Raw genomic sequence first — 14,634 nt, forward strand, 5'->3', positions numbered from 1 at the left:
TCCTGGACTTCCCCAACATCGGGAACAATCTTCCTGCATCTAGCCTGTCCAACCCCTTAAGAATTTTGTAAGTTTCTATAAGATCCCCTCTCAATCTCCTAAATTCTAGAGAGTATAAACCAAGTCTATCCAGTCTTTCTTCATAAGACAGGCCTGACATCCCAGGAATCAGTCTGGTGAACCTTCTCTGCACTCCCTCTATGGCAATAATGTCCTTCCTCAGATTTGGAGACCAAAACTGTACGCAATACTCCAGGTGTGGTCTCACCAAGACCCTGTACAACTGCAGTAGAACCTCCCTGCTCCTATACTCAAATCCTTTTGCTATGAAAGCTAACATACCATTCGCTTTCTTCACTGCCTGCTGCACCTGCATGCCCACTTTCAATGACTGGTGTATCATGACACCCAGGTCTCGCTGCATCTCCCCTTTTCCTAATCGGCCACCATTTAGATAATAGTCTGCTTTCCTGTTTTTGCCACCAAAATGGATAACCTCACATTTATCCACATTATACCATCCGACAGCTGAGATATGATGAAGGTTGCTCAACAGCCAGCTTAGTGGATAATTCTTGGCAGCAAACCAGGAAGGGTGAAGCTATTGTTTTTGTGAAAATAATTTATAAAATTATTCTAAAGAAGGATTGTTAGGCACACATTTGGTTAAGGTAGCAGAATACAAACTTTATTATTGGAAAAAATAAATCAGAGTTCTATCGTTGCTCTGGTTTTAGCCCTGAGAGTAGGTTAACATTTGTAAATCCAAATTCTCAGAACAACCTTCTTGCTCAATTACGGGAAATAAAGAATTTCTTGCATTAAAAAACAGCGTAGGCTTTCTCAGGGATAGGGCAAGGACTAGAGAGGCTTGGGTTTTGTTTTACACCAGCAGATTCCTCAATGCTTACCATTTGTTGATCAAGTTATTACTACTTATTGCTTAGTGAATTGCTTTACTAAATAATTTAATTTGAACACCAAATGCCTCTCCCACTGTGAGAAATACACGGGATCCTTTGCTGTGTGGATCCTGGAGATGCCGATGAATCAGTCTGCGTTCAGGGCGAGGCAGACACCCTGCAGCACCCAGTGTGAGATGTGTCTAGTGGTGAACAGATCGGCTTCGAACACCAGCCCAACACCCATGGCATTCCGTCGCAGAGACGTGGTGTACACTGGGGTTCGTAGCGTATTCTGCAAGGAATACAAAGTGTTCAAAACCACCCCGCAAAGGAGCTTTTCATTTCAGTAACACAAAGTTGGAAAACAATGTCAAGCAACAATGAGGTTATAACGTTAATCAGAAGATGCTGTGGAATTGGGTGAAAAACTGGAGGTCAGGTCCCCGTGCAAGGTCCTGCATGGCCCGTGAGGAGATTCAGCAGCAAAGGTAGTTATCTCTATGCAGCAGGAGGATGCTTGGGTGGACAGAGGCAGACTGGAGCAATTTTGATTCTTGCAGCATTGGGCCCACAACTGCAGTAGGCCGAACCTGTGGGAGTCGCATGGAAGGATTCAGCAGTTCTGTCACTGATGATGTGAGAGGGAGATTTGCTGGAGTAATTTGTTTTGGAAAAGAAAATGAGAGAGTGGAAGGCAGCCCTGAGAAAGACCCCAATTAATAGTGTGGTCCTCAATGCCAGTTTAGTGGTGTATTTGGACTTTCAAAAAGTCTTTGACAAGGCCCAACACCAGAGATTAGTGTGCAAAATTACAGCACCTGGTATTGGGGGTAGGGTATTCACATGGATAGAGAATTGGTTGGCAGACAGGAAGCAAAGAGTAGGAATAAACGGGTCCTTTTCAGAATGGCAGGCAGTGACTGGTGGGGTGTCGCAAGGCCCGGTGCTGGGACCGCAGCTATTTATAATATATATTAACGATTTAGACGAGGGAATTAAATGTGACATCTCTAAGTTTGCAGATGACACAAAGCTGGGTGGCAGTGTGAGCTGCTAGGAGGCTGCAGAGTGACTTGGAAAGGTTGGGTGAGTGGGCAGAAGCATGTCAGATGCAGTATAATCTGGATAAATGTGAGGTTATCCACTTTGGTGGCAAGAACAGGAAGGCAAATTATTATCTGAATAGTGTCTGATTAGGAAAAGGGGAGGTGCAACGTGACCTGGGTGTCCTTGTACATCAGTCACTGAAAGTAAACATGCATATACAGCTGGCAGTGAAGAAAGCGAATGGCATGTTGGCCTTCGTTGCGAGAGGATTTGAGTTTAGGACCAAAGAGGTCCCACTGCAGTTGCACAGGGCCTTGGTGAGACCTGGAGTATTGTGTGCAATTTTGATCTCCTAATTTGAGGGACATTATTGCTATTGAGGGAGTTTACATTGATTCCGTTAGCCCTAAGAGCTAAATCTAACTCTCTTGAAAATGTCCTGTGAATTGGCCTCCACTGCCCTCTGTGACAGAAAATTCCACACATGAAAAGGTTTTCCCTCATCTCAGTCCTAAATGGCCGACCCCTTATTCTTAAACTGTGACCCCTGGTTCTGGACTCCCCCAACATCGTGAATTTTTTCTTGCATCTAGCTTATCCAATCCTTTAAGAATTGTATATGTTTCTATAAGATCCCCTCTCGTCTTTCTAAATTCCAGTGAATACAAGCCCAGTCGACCCATTCTTTCACCATATATCAGTCCCACCATCCTGGAAATTAACCTGGTGAACCTACACTGCACTCGCTAGATGCAGGAAAAAAATTCACGATGTTGGGGGAGTCCAGAACCAGGGGTCACAGTTTAAGAATAAGGGGTCGGCCATTTAGGACTGAGATGAGGGAAAACCTTTTCATGTGTGGAATTTTCTGTCACAGAGGGCAGTGGAGGCCAATTCACAGGACATTTTCAAGAGAGTTAGATTTAGCTCTTAGGGCTAACGGAATCAATATATATGGGGAAAAAGCAGGAATGGGGTACTGATTTTAGATGATCATATTGAATGTCGATGCTAGCTGGAAGGGCCTAATTGCCTACTCCTGCACCTATGTTTCTATGAACAATGCTTAAGGGGCAGAGCTTGCAGCTTTACATTCAATGTGAGTTTAGAGTCAAGATAAAGTGGAATTTGTTGAAAAGAGGGTTGTGGGGAGAAGGGAGGAATGGGGTACTGATTGTGATCAGCCATGATCATATTGAATGGCAGTGCTGGCTCGAGGGGCCGAATGGCCTACTCCTGCACCTATTGTCTATTAATACTGACAAACAAATCGGGTAGGAAATAAAACATTCCGGGATACTTAACTTGTGAATGGGGTAGGGAACATAAGGAAAGTTGGAGGGGATATGGGGCAGCATGGAAGAGTTGGGACGAAGGGCCTGTATTTGTGCTGTTTGACGGACTCAGAGGTGGGGTAGACCTAATGCTCAAGGCCTGATGGGCGGCAGAGAGAAAACCAGAATGCAGAATATTTAGCACTTCTCCAGTGAACTGACCAACATCTACAGATGCACTGAAGAAAGCATCCTGTCAGGTTGGTATGGCAACTGCTCTGCCCAAGACCACAAGCGAGTTCACAGATGGGGAAAGGAGGTGGTGCAGATGTGAGTAGGAAGGTTTGGTAGGTGGGCCAACCTGTTGGATGAAGTTCTGCAGGAAAAGTGGAGTTCTCCAAAATACACACCTCAGAAATCATTCACTACATTTTGGAAACTCCCAGTAATCGGGGATCTAATTAGAAATGAGTGGGCTGTGTGTGGTCTATATTCCCTTCTACCCACTCCGCTTGGACTGACCTGGAGCTTCAGGCGATGGCCTTCAATGGGGATGACCTTGAGAACGGGCAGTTCAATCACCAGCTCCTTTGGCTGACTCCGGATCAGACAGCCTTCTTCAATATCCCAGGCAGCTCCTTCCAGGTATAATCCACAAATGAAACAGCCTACAAAACAAAGTGCTGGAGTAACTCAGCACGTCCGATAGCATCCCTGGACAAATGGATAGGTTGGAACCCTTCTAAAGGTCAACAAACATTAATGCTCAAGTACATTCACAGAAGGACCAAGGTCTATCATGGAAAAAGCTTGTAGGGCTGGAATCCCAAGGATTGTCCTTGGCCATGTCACTGGGCTCATTGGGAGAATTTGCAGTTTACATGAAATCCACACCAGACCCAATGCGTGGAGGAGCAAAGGCCATGGCCAAGTGGGGCCCGTGTAGTAACTCACCGTTCCCTGGGCGCTCCATGACATCATCTGCATCGGGATACTTGGTGACCTGTGTGTAGAGTGTGGAGCGATCCAGTGGCCAACTGTTCTTGCGACACGTTGCCTGAACTAGAGCCGTCAGGTATGATTCAGGGATATGTAACCCAGACAACCACATGACATTGGGTTCACCTTCCTCAATCTGCAAACAAAAGGCAAGAGGAAATGAGTGAGAGCAACAGACTTAGACTAATCAGCTCAGGATCCCTGGCATACTGCCCTCCTGCCTGGATAGGCCCAGCTCGCTACTCCACCATCTAACACCAAGCAGCTTCATGGGCAGGACTGTTGAAGGGAGACATGGGCCAAGTGCAAGAAAATAGGTCGGATCAGTTGGGCTGCCGGGCCTGTTTCCATGTTCGACTGTACCACACCTCAATCTGCTATCAACACAATGCACAGCCTCTACCTCCCAGAGATACTCGGGGCAGGCTCCCTCCAAATCACACACCACCTTCCTCCACTTTTGTGCTCCGTGTCTTTAGCTGCTTCGGCTCCAAGTCCTAGAATTCCCTCCCAAAATATTTCTTCCTTCTGTATCCCACGCTCCTCAACACTCGTCATTTGTTCTTGCATCTTGTTTGGTTTTAGTGGCTTGGGAATGATCACTGTTAGCACAGGTGATTTTCCAACCTTCCTTTACATCATTGTAGGTACTGTGGTCCACCTGTTCAGAGTGCCCGGGGTGAAGCAAGCTGTGGCCTTTGGCCATACAACTACATAGAGTGAACGGCTGGCATGGCACGGGGGTCCACGCTCGGTCCACTGTTATTTACATTCACAATTATTTGCATTATTGAGGTGTACAAGATCATGAAAACCTAACAAATATTGTTAGTAAATTTGCAGGTGACATCAAAATTAGTGGTATCATGGACAGTGAAGAAAGATATCCATGTTTACAACAGGACATAGATCATTACTCCACCATCTAACCAAAGGTGGGCCAAGGAATGGCACATGGAATTTAACTCTGAGGTATTGCACTTTGGAAAGTCAAACCTGAGCAGGACCTGCGTCGTAGATGGCAGTGTGTCGAGAGTGTTGCAGAACTGAAGATGTGGGAGCACAGGGGCAACGTTCCCTGCAAGTGGCAAGCATGCCTTCATTGGGAAGTGTATTGAGTACAAGAGGTAGGGCATCATGATGCAGCTGTATTGGTCATTGGTAAGACCACACTTGGAGCACAGTTTACAGTTGTGGTCAGCCAGCTGATCCATGTACTCCACAGATGCTGCCTGACTGTTGAGTTACTCCGGTACTTAGTGTTCCATATAGGAAGGATGTTATTAAGTTGGAAAGGGTGTAGAAGAGATTCACCAGGATTTTACTGGGACTTATGGCCCTGAGTTATAGGGAGAGGTTGGATAGACTGGGAATGTAGAGGGCTTTATGGGTGACCTTATTGAGGTGAACAAGATCATGAGGGGCATGGGTAAAATCTTGGGCCCCACATCTGAGGAAGGAATGTGCTGGCTCTGTGGAGGGTCCAGAGGTGCTTTACAAGAATGAGCGGGTTAGCATATGATGAGCGTTTGACAGCACTGTGCCTGTACTCGCTGGAGTTTAAAAAGTTGAGGGGGGACCTCATTGAAACTTACAGAATAATGAAAGGCAGAAAGTGGATGTGGAGACGATGTTTCCACTGGTGGGAGAGTCTAGGACCAGAGGTCATCGCCTCAGAATTAAAGGGCTCTCTTTTAGAACGAAGGTGAGGAGGAACTTCTTTAATCAGAGGGTAGTTAATCTGTAGAACTCATCGCCATAGAGGACAGTGGAGGCCAAGTCAGCAGATAGACAAATTCTTCATTAGAACGGGTGTCCAGGGTTATGGGGAGAAGGCAGGAAAATGGGATTAGGAGGCAGAGATCAGCCACGATTGAATGGCGGAGTGGATTTTATGGGTCAAATAGCCTAATTCTATTCCTACAACTTGTGAACAATTACGACTTTTAAAAGACATTTGGACAAATGATGGAAAGGAAGTGTAAGAGGGATATGGGATGAGCCCAGAATGAGAATTTGTTCAGCATGGACATGGTAGGCCGAAGGGTCTGTTTCTGTATGGTGTTGTACTGCTCCAGAGAGTTGTGAGTGCTCAACAAGGCAGGCCATCCCTAAGCCCAGGGTTTGGTGTAAGCCCTCATGGGTACTGAGGTGGGAGGGGACTCTAATCCTCATTTGTTTCAGACAAGGATCCCAAGCCTGTCGTTGGGATTGGACCCGAGGATAAAAGTCAGGAGCCTAGTACTGGTCTCGACCCGAAATGTTGACTGTCCAATCCCTCCACAGATGCTGCCCGACCCATTGAGTCCCTGCAACATGTTGGTTGGTTTAACACTGACCCATGAGGCGTACTGTTCAAACCTCCTCTTGAAATGGATCATCCAGTTTCCCAGCGACTTCAGGGTGTCAGGAGCCAGTCTTCTCCAGATGGCAGGGATGTGACCATTGAAGAGGGCTCGTGCCACCTCATCCAGCTCACTGCTCATGCCCACTTCACCAGCCAAGGCCTGTAACACACAGCAGAGTTATGGCATTAGGGTCTCAGACTGGTCTTTTACCTGTAGCAGCAAGGAGAGCTTCCGCCATCCCTTCACCTGTCCCAGTAATGCACTCAACACATGACTGCAGGAAGGACCAGGGCACCCCTGTGGATCGGCCCAGGGTCACAGCGAGAGGCTGGGCACCTCTGACCCAGTGTCCTCCGACCCCCTTGCCCTGACCCCGTCCCTGTGCTCCGTGCTCCCTGACCCAGTCCCTGTGACCCCATGCATCCTGACCCCGTGCGCCATGACCCCGTGCGCCTTGACCCCGTGCCCTGTCCGTGACCCCATGCGCCCTGACCCCGTGCCTGTGACCCCATGCCCCTTGACCCTGGGCAGCAGGCCTACCCTCTGTAGCTCCATCAAGGAGCGCAGCATCCTATCGATGAGTAGGTTGAACCGTTCCAGCTCCTGCAGCAACACCACTGTGGTCGGCGTGATTTGCAACACAAATTTCTTGTAGATGGTATCCATGTCAAAGATAGTTGGGAGCTTGCTCTGGATGTCCATGGCCACGTGCTGAATGTATTCATCATGGCCCATACCACTGCCGGATTCTCCTGCACAAGAACAGTCACACCATGACCCCTTGACCACCGCCTAGTCCACACCATGACCCCTTGACCACCGCCTAGTCCACACCATGACCCCTTGACCACCGCCTGGGGGGGGAGGGGATACCTGGCCCACACTCTGGTTCATGTCTGTGACCCCAACCCCCCACCCTGTGCTAGTGCTGAGGAAATGGGGCTCAGGGTGACAGGGTCTCAGGTGGGGGGTGGTCCTAGGGATGGAGGGGCAAGGGGTGGGAATGAGGAGGTTGGTGGGGAGCTGATGGGCTCGGGGTGCCGTGGACGGGGGGGGAGGAGCGGTTGGGGAACTGGGTGAAATGGGTGAGAGTGTACCAGGGCCAGAGTGGTGCGATTAGGTAATGTGCTTCAAGCATCTGGAGAGGCAACTGTGTTGGGGCAGGTGTGTGCGTGTGTGTGTGTGTGTGTGAGAGAGTGAGTGTGGCAGGTGAGTATGAGTGAATGAATGTGTGTGTGTGTGTGTGTGTGTGTGAGGCAAGTGTGTGTGTGTGTGTGTGTGCGCGTGCGTGCGTGTGTTGTGAGAGTGTGAGTGAGTGTGTGTGCACTAGGTGGGAATGAGTGGGTGTTGACGCAGGTGTGTGTGTGTGGGCAGGTGTGTGAACGTTGGTGCAGGTGTGAGCAGGTGTGTGAACGTTGGTGCAGGTGTGAGTGTGTGTGTGGGCAGGTGTGAGTGTGTATGTGTGTGTGTGTGTGTGTGTGTGTGTGTGTGTGTGTGTGTGTGTGTGTGTGTGTGTGTGTGTGTGTGTGTGTGTGTGTGTGTGTGTGTGTGAGTGTGTGTGTGTGTGTGTGTGTGTGTGTGTGTGTGTGTGTGTGTGCGCGCAGGTGTGAGAGTGTGGGCGTTGGTGCCAGCACAGGTGGGTGGTTACCTGTCTGTGGCTGGAGATCGATCAGGTGTTCCCACATGCTGCGTGCTGCCTGGGTGTAGTAACCGATCTCAGCGTTTGGGTGAAGTCCAAACACCTCCGGAGTGTTTGCAAGTGGAAGAGATTCAATTTCATCTGAAAATTAGAAAATTGCTTTGCATTTGTTGTCAAGGTCCCTCAACCAACAGCAGAAGGCAGATCCTTTCCTTCCTGTAGTCACGGCTCCATCGTCAGTCTGCCATGAGTGTGCACGCAGCCCCCTCTGACAGTGACTGGATCCCTGCTACAGTGCTGGGTGCTGACACCTCTCTGTCTCCCACAGGCTCTGTACCCACCTCAGTGTTGACCCTTGCTGGGGGCTGGCAGCCTGCAGTGATCCACACACAGCTTTGGCTCAATGACGTTGCTGGCCATCTTTGTCGATGCCTACAGACCGCACGACTGTGGTGACAAGGTGGGCTCACCCACGGCAGGAAGGGGGTGGGGGGAGGGGGGAACAGGGAAGAGGGGGGGACAGGGAGGGGGGAGTGGGACGGGGAAGTGGGGGGGCCAGGCATGCTGAGGGCTGGGACTCTGAGCCAAGGAGCTCCATTGCAGAGGGGCTGCAGCAAGGGTGGTGATCGTACTGCTGGCACTGGGCCTGGGCCCGGACAGATGGAGAGCCACCTGGTACATGTGGGGTGCCAGCGTTGCCGCATCAGCCCTCACACGTTACGCTGGAGGGCAGGTTGGGTTGGCTCTAGAGCATTGTGGGGAACTCCTTGCTTTGCTATTGATCTTCAGCTTCCACCATTCACTACTTACCAGTGTAATTATCTTTATTCCCATCCTCTGGGATCTTGTAGTCGACATCGTCATTGTGGAAGAAGTGGAACGGCTGGAAAGTGTCGAAGATGAAATCCCCCAGAAACTCATTCATGTAGGTGGTGAGGATGCGGCGGTCAAAGCTGTCGATGCAACGCCCCCCGTACATCACCTGGGGGCAGCACAGAGTTACTCGGTGTATATAGCTCCAACCCCTGCACCCCACCTCCCCCTACCTCCCCACCGCCCCCTCCAACCCCCCTCCGCCCCCCACCGCTTATTGAACATGTGTTGCTGTCACAGTAAAACAAGCTTAAAGTGGCTTACATTGAACACGACAAGTTTAGCACAGCTGATGGAGAAACCTCATGGTTACAGTTAATTAATCAGCAAAACAGTCTGAGAAAGGATTATGTACCTCTCCAATTAAATACTTCAGGCTGCCCCAGGGAATCCTGGTGTCGTTCTGTTCATGAGCCTTTTTCAAGTAAGTGATGAGAATCTCCATGCAGACCTAAGGAGCAGAAACAAACAGGTGAACGAACGCCCCTTGGAGTGCAGGAGGCTGACGAGTGACCTTATTGAGGTGTATAAAACAATGTGGGCAATACAAGATAGACACAAAATGCTGGAGTAACTCAGCGGGACAGGCAGCATCTCTGGAGTGAAGACTCTTCCATCACCCATTCCTTCTCTCCAGAGATGCTGCCTGTCCTGCTGAGATACTTCAGCTTTTTGTGTCTATCTTCGGTTTAAACCAGCACCTGCAGTTCCTTCCTATACATGGGGTGAATGCAAGAGTCTTTTGTCAGGGTAAGGGAATCATGAACTAAATGGCATTGGTTTAAGGTGAAACGGGAAAGACAATAGCAGTGTGAGAGGCAACTGTTTCACACAGTGGGCACTAGGATTAATTCTTATATTTTATGCCCTATTTAAACATTAGTTATCCTTGTCTTCAGGTTATTTCATTCTGGTCTCCAAATTTATTTAAATTGTCTTTATATTCATTATAATCTCAGGTGACTAGTTCTGTACCTAACATACGCCTCCTTCTTTTTCATTCAATATCCTTTATTAAGCCAAGATGAACTTACCATCTTTGCCTCTTATCTATACAGGTAATGCTGACTCTCAATCCTTTCGATCTTTGGAAAGGAAGGTACACAAAAATGCTGGAGAAACTCAGCGGGTGCAGCAGCATCTATGGAGCGAAGGAAATAGGCGACATTTCGGGCCGAAACCCTTCTTCAGACTGATGGGGGGTGGGGGGTGAGAAGGAAGGAAAAAGGGAGGAAAAAGGGAGGAGGAGGAGCCCGAGGGCGGGGGGATGGGAGGAGACAGCTCGAGGGTTAAGGAAGGGGAGGAGACAGCAAGGGCTAGCAAAACTGGGTTGCCGCAAGAAATGCAACACCTGTCCCTTCACCTCCCCCCTCGACTCCATTCAAGGACCCAAGCAGTCGTTCCAGGTGCGACAAAGGTTCACCTGTATCTCCTCCAACCTCATCTACTGCATCCGCTGCTCTAGATGTCAGCTGATTTACATCAGGGAGACTAAGCGGAGGTTGGGCGATCGTTTCGCCGAACACCTCCGCTCAGTCCGCAATAACCTACCTGACCTCCCGGTGGCTCAGCACTTCAACTCCCCCTCCCATTCCCAATCCGACCTCTCTGTCCTGGGTCTCCTCCATTGCCAGAGTGAGCAACACCGGAAATTGGAGGAACAGCACCTCATATTCCGCCTGGGTTGCTTGCGTCCGGATGGCATGAACGTTGAATTCTCCCAGTTTTGCTAGACCTTGCTGTCTCCTCCCCTTCCTTAACCCTCGAGCTGTCTCCTCCCATCCCCCCGCCCTCGGGCTCCTCCTCCTCCCTTTTTCCTCCCTTTTTCCTTCCTTCTCACCCCCCACCCCCCATCAGCCTGAAGAAGGGTATCGGCCCGAAACGTCGCCTATTTCCTTCGCTCCATAGATGCTGCTGCACCCGCTGAGTTTCTCCAGCATTTTTGTGTACCTTCGATCTTCCAGCATCTGCAGTTCCTTCTTGAACACCTTTGGAAAGGAGATGAGGAGGAATTTCTTTCGCCAGAGGGTAGTGAATCTGTAGAATTTATTGACACAGATGGCGGTGGAGGCCAAGTCTTTGGGTATTTTTAAAGTGGAGATTGACAGATTCTTGATTAGTACGGGTGTCATGGGTTATGGGGAGAAGGCAGGAGAATGGGGTTGAGAAGGAGAGATAGATCAGCCATGACAGAATGGTTTGATGGGCCGGATGGCCTAATTCTGCTCCTATGATTTATGAACCTAACTGATAAGCAATGGGATGTGTACTTACTCTTGATGGAGGAGCCAGCATCTTAATAAATGGCAGGCAAGGCTTGAGGGGCCGAGTGGCCTAGTCCTCCTAATTTACATAGGAACTGGGCAATGGGTTTAATGTCAGGTGGTTCACGACGCTGTGCTGAACAATATGTACTGTGAACCTCTCTGGTTCCCCATTTCAATGGAGCTAGTTTTGATGTATCATGTTGTTAGTTGAGGGCAGAAACCTGCAGTTAGTTTCCCACCCCGTTGGGTGCAGAGCAGTGGAGGCAGCTCTCTCTCATGGCCAGCTCTGCCCCAGCATGGTCCTCACATCATCTAATGATAAGCAGCAGTACACTTATACTGACCAGCTGAGGTACATGTAGACAAAAAAACAAAATCACAGCAAAATTAAACAAATGATTTTACCAGGAAATCAGATTCATTGAAGTCGTATGACACATTCCAACCGATCTTGCCATACTTTCTGCGTTCCTGGACCACAGCATGGAAGAAGGCCAGCACGTAGACCAGTGACTTGTAGGCAGAATGGGGGCACATGCTCAAAGCTTCATGGCTGATCTTGAAATATGTGGCTCTCATATTCAGCTTCAAACCATTGGGTGGTTCCGTCACAACCTGTAATAACCAAGTACCGTTTAATCAAACTGACCTGGTGTTGCTACTGGTTACAGCAATTACCAGTTAATGATGCTAGTTAGAATATGGTTACCAGGTACAGAATCATAGTTGTTTAACACAGGAACGGGACGTCTATGCTGACCTTTTTACCCATCAACACTAATCCCATTCTATATCTTGTCTAAAGTGCCTGACTAAATGTTTCTTAAATGTGGTGTTAAACCTAATGTATTATCATTATTTAAACGTACCATTACTGATCAGAGACAGTGACCTGTTACTGGTAGCATTACCAGTCTGAGATTGGCACATTCAATGCCCTTCCCACTGGTATGGAAGCTTCCTCTGGGATACCAGACGTTGCTCTTCAGATGTGTGTTTGGCCCTTCCATAGCTATGGACAGCCAGTGGGTACGGATAGGGCACAGGAGCTCTGCCAAAACAGTCACCAAGTCTACGCTTGGTTGCACCAACACAGGGGAGGCCACATCAGGAGCACCAGATGCAGTAGATCAGTTGGGAAGAGGTGCGTCAACCACTGACGCACTTGAAAGGGCGTTTAGGTCTTTCGGTGAAGGGACAGGTGTTACACCTCCTTGTAGAACAGTGTCTGGGGAGGGGGGGGGGGGCTGCAGAGTCACACAGGACTGGTGGGGGGGGCTGGCATAGTAGGTCCTTCAACCTTTGAACTTGTTCCACAGGTCAAAGGGATCGCAGCTGAGCCCACTTTCCTGCCCTACTCCCATATCCGTCCATCTCAACTTTGCACATAGGCATTGACTGGGTGTCTGGGCATTGAGTGGGTGACTGGGCATTGAGTGGGTGTCTGGGCATTGACAGGACATTGACTGGGTGTCTGGGCATTGAGTGGGTGACTGGGCATTGAGTGGGTGCTAGGGCATTGAGTGGGTGTCTGGGTATTGAGTGGGTGTCTGGGCATTGACTGGGTATTGACTGGGTGTCTGGGCATTGAGTGGGTGTCTGGGCATTGAGTGGGTGTCTGGGCATTGAGTGGGTGTCTGGGCATTGAGTGGGTGTCTGGGCATTGACTGGGTGTCTGGGCATTGAGTGGGTGTCTGGGCATTGACTGGGTGTCTGGGCATTGACTGGGTGTCTGGGCATTGACTGGGTATTGACTGGGTGTCTGGGCATTGAGTGGGTGACTGGGCATTGAGTGGGTGTCTGGGCATTGAGTGGGTGTCTGGGCATTGAGTGGGTGTCTGGGCATTGAGTGGGTGTCTGGGCATTGACTGGGTGTCTGGGCATTGACTGGGTGTCTGGGCATTGAGTGGGTGACTGGGCATTGACTGGGTGTCTGGGCATTGACTGGGTGTCTGGGCATTGAGTGGGTGACTGGGCATTGACAGGACATTGACTGGGCATTGAGTGGGTGACTGGGCATTGACTGGGTGTCTGGGCATTGACTGGGTGTCTGGGCATTGACTGGGTGTCTGGGCATTGACTGGGTGTCTGGGCATTGACTGGGTATTGACTGGGTGTCTGGGCATTGAGTACAAAGATGGTTGGATGTACCTTCAGTGAGTTCTGGAGTATTCCAATGGGGAAGTCTTCGATTGGATCAGTGGTGAGCCACAAGCGGAAGTCGGGGTGAGGTTTGTGAATCAACTCCAGTGCCTTCTCCAACTCCTTCAGCCAGCGCACAAGCAGGTGGCAGTTCTGCAGCATCAGCCACTGTCCACGAGCTACAGCTGTCTCCAGCAACTGTAACGCTACCTGCAACACAGAGGGAGGGGAGCAAGCAGCTGAGTGGGACGGGACACTGAAATAGCAGACCATTCTTGTGGATCATTATCCTGCCTTCAGACTTACTTTAAAACGCGAGCGCTGTGTCAATGGCAACTCAGATGAAGCTTATTTACCTAAACAGTGGTGAGAATGTTGAACAAGCAGCTGTTTATGAGGAGGTTGGACCAGAGGGGAGGAGGGGAAGGAGGGTCAGAATGAGGAATGATGGAGTAGAACATGGAGTAGCTCACCATAGATTGATCAGATCCAAGGGTCTGTTTATCCGATGGACATCCTGCGTAGTCCAATATATAGCTGGTGTAAAATGATAGATATGCTGCTATCCTGCTACTTCAATGTGGATTGCATTAAGGAGCATTCAGCATTGGTCTGGGTTTAGGGGAGGCTCAGTGCCTGAACCCCACACCCACCCCGTGCTCAGCATCACCACTGAGACATTCCTGGTCCTGCCCTATCACACCCAACAATCACATCTTCTCTGGGCAGAATAACTTGCTAATTCTTTCAGCCAGGCACACACGTAACGTTGTGCATTTGAACCAACTACTAGAAGTGATAAAGTGAAGAAGGTGGGATATCTCACAATGTGAACGTGTGACTTCCCTGCTCACTCATCCACAGCCCTACATCCAGCAAGAAAATCATGTGCCCATGATAACCAGCACTGCAGTGTGCACAGCACGCTCGAGTCATAGGGTGATACAGTGTGGGCATCACCCTGCCCCTAGTCATAGAGATACAGTGTGGCCATCATGCTGCCCCTAGTCATAGAGATACAGTGTGAACATCACCCTGCCCCTAGTCATAGAGATACAGTGTGGCCATCATGCTGCCCCTAGTCATAGAGATACAGTGTGGCCATCACCCTGCCCCTAGTCATAGAGATACAGTGTGAAC

General features: G+C 49.5%; 1 protein-coding gene across 1 annotated transcript in view; it reads right to left on the reverse strand.

The window, feature by feature from the left end:
* Positions 1–697: 697 nt before the first annotated feature.
* Positions 698–14,634, reverse strand: part of dnah10 (dynein axonemal heavy chain 10) — a 140,706-nt gene continuing 126,769 nt past the window's right edge. The window contains 10 exon segments of the mRNA XM_033043074.1: positions 698–1,197; positions 3,749–3,894; positions 4,181–4,361; positions 6,565–6,732; positions 7,114–7,325; positions 8,222–8,353; positions 9,023–9,194; positions 9,441–9,536; positions 11,758–11,967; positions 13,504–13,704. Coding sequence (XP_032898965.1) covers positions 1,051–1,197; positions 3,749–3,894; positions 4,181–4,361; positions 6,565–6,732; positions 7,114–7,325; positions 8,222–8,353; positions 9,023–9,194; positions 9,441–9,536; positions 11,758–11,967; positions 13,504–13,704 — 1,665 coding nt within the window. The 3' untranslated portion in view covers positions 698–1,050.

Source organism: Amblyraja radiata, chromosome 25 (assembly GCF_010909765.2).
Source record: "Amblyraja radiata isolate CabotCenter1 chromosome 25, sAmbRad1.1.pri, whole genome shotgun sequence".
Lineage (NCBI taxonomy): Eukaryota > Metazoa > Chordata > Chondrichthyes > Rajiformes > Rajidae > Amblyraja > Amblyraja radiata.